Source organism: the organism of the source record quoted next, unplaced genomic scaffold (assembly GCF_019419815.1).
Source record: "Pyrus x bretschneideri cultivar Hongxiangsu unplaced genomic scaffold, Pyrus_bretschneideri_v1 Contig51, whole genome shotgun sequence".
Lineage (NCBI taxonomy): Eukaryota > Viridiplantae > Streptophyta > Magnoliopsida > Rosales > Rosaceae > Pyrus > Pyrus x bretschneideri.
The window spans coordinates 2,238,029-2,245,257 of record NW_025999789.1 but is presented as its reverse complement, the minus strand read 5'-3'; the positions used below and the strand labels follow the sequence as shown (position 1 = coordinate 2,245,257).

The following is a 7,229-nucleotide window of genomic DNA, read 5'->3' as shown; positions in this document are numbered from 1 at the left end:
TCTCGCCAACGTGACCAGCCACATTGTCACCAAGGTCATCGAGTACGGCCGGAAGCATGTCGAGGGTCGAGACGGCGATAGCACCAACGTTGGCAAGAGCGCCGATTAGGTTTTCTAGAAGTTTGACGGACTTCATCAACGAGATCAAAGTTGATCAAAATGTTCTCTTTGATCTTAATAACAAAGAACCAGTAGAAAATAGCATATGGTATAATGATTTAATTATCTATGGATTATATGTTATTCTGCCGTTCAGGTACTGTTGAGGTACCATTTTTCCCCATCTAAATTTAAAGTTCCACATTTTTTAAATTCCAAATTATTTTTCTGACCAAATGTGAAATGCATATGTGGGAACGTCTTATACAGAAGGCCAAAGATGGTGGCTTGGATGTCATTGACACCTGTGTCTTTCGGAATCTTCGCGGACCTTCTCCTGGCAATGTATGCATTGCTTTTCTTTCACTTAATTTCTTACATTTCTCTGAATTTCGTGCATATTATCCCTTTCTCTGTTTTAATATAAAACATATATTGTTCTCACAATTTTGGGCTTGTAGTCTAATTTTGAGGGGAGGAACGATTTGGTTCGGTTCACAAAGAGGGTTTACAAGGCAAGGCCCTATATTCATCTTCAGATTGGTCCATAATTTGTTCGGAATGGAATTTTGGGTAATGATCATTTTCCTCAGCAGTTTTTATTCCGTCAATGAATCTTTTTTTTAATGTTTCTATTTTCTTTAGGGTGTTTCCAGTTTGGCTGAAGAGAGCCTTTTAAGGTCTCTGTTTTTTTCACTGAGGATGTGTAATTTGAAAAGTTGACGTTTTAGTCATTTGTCTTAATTAATCAATGATTAGTTTTTTAACCTTACACAAAATTTTTAATTATAATTTTCGTGCCCTGATTTCATATTAGGCGCCTTATCTTCATATGAAAAATTCCACCGTTTTCAATTTTTTTGGTAAAGTTAGCAGCTGCTTCTCAAATTCTCTGTCTCTTTCTTCTCTCTCTCTCTCTCTCTCTCTCTCTCATTTACCATCTTATGATTCATAGTGGTTGCAGATTATAGCAGCATTTCGTTTTGATTTGTAAACAAACTGTATAACTTTATCTTTGTATTGGGTTACAGTATAAAGTTTAACGATTGAATTTGTAAGATGGTTTATCAATTTTTTCAGAAACTTACTATTCCTGCCAAATGCCCAAGTATTATGTCTTCTACTTTTCTACTTCCCTATTATGTGTTTTTTCCTCCATGTAGTAGATTGATTACTTGAAACTATGATATTGATGACACATTGCTGTCTACAAATGGATGTTTCTTATAGCATGCATATCCATATATAGCAAGCACAATTTGACTTCATTGGATCTTAGATATTACATCGTTTTAGTTGCTTTGTGGGGAAACTATTCATGCCTGTTGTGACTAATACATTCAATGTCCACAACAAAGCACTGACACATTTTCTAGTAACTCTCTAAACTAACTCTCTAAACTAGAGTGTGTTTGGGGTATAAATTTTTTTAGGGAGCTCCTAAAGTAACTTTCTGGAGTTCCTAAAATAACTTTATAGTCTTTTTAGCTAAAATTTAACTTAAAATAGAGAGCATGATTATAAATGCCTTAAGAGGATAAGACATAACTAATCAGAGAAATCATATTCATTAACCTTGATTAAGCTTAAACTGAAATTAAAGTAGTTTAAAACCAAATCAAACTGTACATGATGAAACGTGATTATCATCATCAACGATAGAAAAGAAACTGGGCTATGGCATCCACAATGAAATTAAGAACACAAATGATGGGATTCCTTGAAAGCATATCTCATTAAAGTGGGCAGCCTTTGGCAACAACCCCGGGCGCCGTTGGACACTCGGCCAATGGGCATTGGTCACTGCCTCCAAGACCCCACCATTGAGGCCCATTGATCCCCTGAGATTGAAGGGAGAAATACATGAGAACTCCCATGAACGCAAGGCCAGCATCCAAAGAAGCAGAGAGAATATAGTTATGTCTAGCCCACCAGCCCTTGTGCCTTCTGTACACATAGAACCTGAAGAAAATACCAACTGTAAACCATGTTATGTAGTGCACGGCCTTAGCCGGCGGCATGGAGCCCGTTGCACCGAGGATTATGGGCATGTTGATGAGCCTGATCCACATGTGGTTGGGGAATTTCTTTGAGAGGAACCAAACTGGAACGGGTGCAAGGTGGCCGATGAGGAAGAACCAGTTCATCTCCTTGTAGACTCCATAGCTGGTAAACATTCGGAGTGGGCCTATGACCCCCCATATGATCGAAGCATGGTAGAACACATCATCTCCCGGGCATGTCCACGGACTTCCCTCTGGCAAACTTGATGTATCGCAGATATGCTCGATGGATTCGAGAAGCCACCATGCTGTGCCAAAGTATACACTTGAAGCCACAACAGTTCCCACTAGCTGAACATATATATAAGAAAAACATCCCAGATCATATAAGTGTGATTATAATAAAAAATATATATATATATGCACAATAAAACAAAGGTATTTAATCGGAAGTAAAAGTGAGGGACACTGAACAAATAATAAGCCATATATAAACCAAAGTTTAGTGCGCTTTTATCATAGAAGGGAATACTTTCATCATATGAGTGTAATTAACTAGAAATTCTCTATGCAAGGTGTACGTCCTTAGTTTAGGATGGATTTTGCTTCGATAATGTGTTATCAACACATTATCAGTAGGTCCTTTAATTAAGAATGGGCATCTAGTCCAGAGAAGAACTGTAAGAGTAATTATATCACAAATACGAACAATTAAAACAAGGATATTGCTGCTAATATTGATAGATTTATAGTTACCTGTGCAATAAACATTGACTTAGGCGGGATCTTCATGTAGTGACCTAATTTGAAGTCACCAAGAAAAGTGAGTGCTTGTACCATGCTGATGTATCCATATGTCTTAAATGTCACATTAGCAATAGGCTTCCCCGGGTAAATATACCCGATAACGAGCTCCGTGATCACATTCAGCCCCGGTTGCTGCACAAATACAATTAAATGGTAAATCGAAACTTTTTATGAGTCTCTTTGGATGAAATTCGCAACACGCTGATCATACCTGGTTTGTTGTGGCTTGAATAATGCCGATGGGTAAGGTGAAAAATAGGGCAATGCCACAAGCCAGTAAAACTCCCCACCATGGAAGTTGGAGCTGTTTTCCAAAACCTTCACAAGCAAAGATGGAAAGGCCAACCATTAAAACAAGGATGAGTTGAAACCACCATTGAGCGACAGAATCATAGTTCTTTTTCATCAGCCGGGTGTGGACGTCGCCAACTTGATCTTTCACGACACTAGTTGTCTTCTTCCACATACGCCAGATTGATCTGATCATGTATGAACAAGTTATTAATTAGCTTTGAACAAGATTTTGATTTGAGGGCACTGATTTTCACGCTCCTGTTTTCTCCTTCGGCACTCCTCTCATTGTTTTTGTCCTCGATAAGTCTGCTTTGGTTTATTAAATCCAAAGGCTAGAAAACAAGTCGAAATTGCACATGAAGAACAAGAGTTCGAAAATCACTTCCCAAAGTTAAAAATGATGCTGAAAAGAAATAAGAACTTACTTTCCATGGAAGAGGGCAACATGTGAAATAGTAGCTGTAAGAGTTGCAAAGCTCAAGCCATAACTGAAGGCAAAGAAGGTACTGAGATAGAGTTTGCTGTAATTGTTATACGCTTCACGATCGATGTCGAAAGTTGTTTGATTCAGAACCCGGGAAAGATCATAGGTCTGGCCCGTCGAGTCGAAAGTATGAGAGGTGAAGATTGGAAACTTCTTAGCATCATACGCATTGGACCAATAAGAAATGGGGGTAAGAATGTAGAGGATCAAGACAAAACCAACTAACAAGTTGATAATGGCAAACCCTGGTGTGGCTAAAGGGCTGCCCAAGAAGCCAGCAATGGTGGACCAATCGAAGCCAAAAGAGCCAATGCCAAGGCCATTCATGCCAGAACCAATCTGTTGAGCAGTGATGGAGCTCTTCCATAGCAAGCAAACAATGGAGAAAGCAGAGATGGAGGGGAAGAGAAATCCGGGAAAAATGTAGTAAGCAAAGCTGCATACGAAAACCATGAGGAAGAACTGCAGCCTAGTAAGGCCTCCCTTTGGTCTCTTTTCCTTCTCATGTAATGCCCTGCCATTCAAAATTATAATTTTCTTCAGTAAAGATAGAAATCCAAAGAAATGTCATTCTATTTAAGTGATAATTTTTTTCAATCCAATCACGCACAGATGTAGGTCATAACTTTTCCACATAGCAGTGCATGATTGACTGAAATATCTACACAATGACATTCCGTTGCAGAGAAGTTTTCTCATTATAGAGGATTTAGTAATAACATACCTGAAGAGAGAAACTTGAACCAGATTTGCAGGCCACCACATGTAAGGGGAGTCAACAAGGTATTTTCTGAATAAGCCTGCCCATCCATACCCAAGCATCTGAAAGCTTTCAAATTTCACAACAAAAGAATGACTTGCTGAACAAGAAAACAGACAAAAGAAACCCTAGTCGTAAATCAGCCTTTGGTATCCAAACTTGCCTGAGTAGTCTGTGCTAACAAGAAGGCTGCTGCAGGATGCTGCTTCCTGTGGTAGAAGGCCTTGACAATCGTGATGATGTGTACTGCATAAACACCGCCTGCTCCTGAGTTAGCAAATATGGTGATCAACACATGTTCTTTCAGATTGAAAGGCCCTGGATTCATTGTAAACGACCATTTTGTGAAGGGGACTCGGAATTTTCTGGTTGGAAGGGTCGCAGCCATCAACTTTCCTAGAGGAAGGACAACAATCTGAGCGGAGACTGAAGAAACGGACAGCTGATTCGTTCGGAACCCAAAGAATTTGTTGACAAAAGAAAGAATCACGCAAGATAAAATCCCAAGAACCCATGTCCGAAATGTCAAGGTTGGCTGTGAAGGGTCGTCGTTTATTGGAACAGTTAGCCAAACTTCCTCAATGGGGCTGTCATTCACTTCATCATCACCTACATCAACAAATCGGAAACAGTTCGGATTAAAATGCCAGAATTACTTGGCCCCTCACCGTCCACGATGTTAGTCATGAAATTTTCCGGACAACTTGATATAATTAATCATTGGATACACAATGCATATATACATATATTCTTAAATTAAAATTTAGGAAAATAGTTACAAAAAGACAATAAGCCGTCCATTTCTTGCCATTTTATTAGTGTCTTTCGAGTTTTTTTTTTTAATTTTTTTAATTATTTATTTATGTTTAAATAAAGGTCTGTAACCCTTTCACTTTAGTGTATATCCCAGAAAATTTACGTTTTTGTGGATAAATTTGTTGAGAAAAAAATATACAGAGATCATAAGGGGCACTACTTGGCTAGGTTTACCAACCGATGACATCAATGTCCGATTGAAGCTTGCCGGGCAACTTTGCTTCAGAGACTCCATCGAAGCCATTGAAGCCGCCCACCATCTTTATCGCTTTCTCTCTGGTCTCTTTTCCCCCTCCTTTTTCTCGATCGAAACTTACTTCAAACCCCTCAATGGCTACAAGAAAATGGCACTCTTTATATACAAATTCCTTATTGTTTACTTTGTTAGCTTGTTAGGAGACAGACTGTTGTTCTTCAAAATAAGGAAATGCTAGGTGTTTCGGCCTACTAACCATCTGCTGAAGTCTCTGCAGATTGTTAGTCAATTCACATAAAACCATGTATCTAAATTTGGAAAAAAGTTTTAATCTGACGAAAACCCTCTTAGTGTTAATTACACTAGTTTTTTTTTTTTTTTTTTTTTTTTTTTTAAATTAGAGATATGTTAGGATTACATGTAGATGAGGCTTTGAAAAAAAAAACAACAAAATTTGGTTGTGTGAAATTATATTTCTGCCCCATATATTCTTATTTATGTTATATTTTAATTAGAGGGTTAAACTGGTAATTTCATAAGATTTTGGTTGACAATGAGTGTTTTATTAATTAGTAGAGATTAATACCTCCTTGAGGTTTTTTGAATTTTCACAAAATTTTTTTAGATTTGAAACATTACACCAACATCCCTTCATATTTTAATACACTTTCACAAATACCCATTTGGTCGAAAATTTGTCTATAAAAAGACAAATTTACCCTTATACTTAATTACTCAATAAGTTAAAAACTTTTATAAATAATAAGAAAAAGAAAATCAATTAATGACACACCCCGACCTGGAATGTCCACTAAGACTCTGAATCAAGTTGTGTTGGCTGACAACTGAAGGTGACAAAGCCATAAAGCGTAGTGATGTGGAAAATGTGAATAAATTTAAACCTGAATGTGCCTAAATATAAGAGTGCACTGGTGAGCGGGAATGAACCCATTTCACACGTGACGTCAGAGCATAAGTAAAGTATAGTAGAGTGGATTGAGAATTATACCCTCAGAGATATCCACTTATACTGAGATTTTCCAAGAGTCCTCGTTGATAAGAAAGCTTTGCTACTAAGACCTGGAGGAGCGAAAAACAAGGGTGAGTGGGCCTAAAAATAAAGTTTTATAAAAACCTTTTTGAAAACATCGTAACCCCTCGCCGTAAAACAAGTATAGTTTCTAAAATATACTTACTATGTATAGTATAAAAATACTTACCGTAGCTTGCAAAAACTCAAGAATTCATTATAGCACAATATCTCATAAATAAAAGCGTGACAACCATTATTTGAAATCTCAACAGTAGTATAATAAAATCAGATGCTCATCAATCTATTCTAGCACACAAGTCGGAATCGCCTAATGCAACTTGTACGATTGAACTGATGCTCATCAATCTATGCTAGCATAAGAGTCGGAGTCACCTAATACGACTTGTACGACATGACTGGGTGTAATAATAACATACGCTCTAGTCCTATAATCACATGAAGACTGACGTTATTCGTGGTCACCTGTGAGTCGGAGTTGTCTAATGCAACCTGTACGACAGGACTGGCACCTACTTGGATCCAACGTGAGCATACGGTGCGGATGTGAACATACACGTGAAAGACTGGCCCTGGCCCTGGGTGAGTACTAACACCAGGGTGCAGCAATGATGAGCAGACTACATAAATACAAACATGCCACAGTGATTTGACTATTCTAGTCAATATCATACTATTCATGACCATAAATATAATTAAGGCATCCCCTTATAGTGAGC

The 7,229-nt window shown here is 37.9% G+C and overlaps 1 protein-coding gene across 1 annotated transcript; it reads right to left on the bottom strand.

Moving 5' to 3' along the window:
- Window positions 1–1,835: 1,835 nt before the first annotated feature.
- On the bottom strand, window positions 1,836–5,523 carry LOC103956956 (oligopeptide transporter 1-like). The gene is made up of 7 exons (XM_009369015.3): window positions 5,442–5,523; window positions 4,611–5,056; window positions 4,412–4,509; window positions 3,629–4,201; window positions 3,121–3,388; window positions 2,859–3,041; window positions 1,836–2,453 (listed from the first exon to the last, which is right to left on the bottom strand). Exons 1-7 carry the CDS (start codon window positions 5,521–5,523, stop codon window positions 1,836–1,838), a joined length of 2,268 nt encoding a protein of 755 aa, XP_009367290.2.
- Between the last annotated feature and the right edge of the window lie 1,706 nt (window positions 5,524–7,229).

Bases quoted from the DNA above. Each gene is read 5' to 3' on its own strand.
- LOC103956956 (XM_009369015.3), bottom strand. From the start codon at position 5,523: ATGGTGGGCGGCTTCAATGGCTTCGATGGAGTCTCTGAAGCAAAGTTG. The intron at 4,202-4,411 runs GTATGTTATTAC...TTTGAATGGCAG, and splicing joins GTTCAAGTTTCTCTCTTCAG to GGCATTACATGAGAAGGAAA. The intron at 3,042-3,120 runs GTATGATCAGCG...GTATTTGTGCAG, and splicing joins TTCAAGCCACAACAAACCAG to CAACCGGGGCTGAATGTGAT.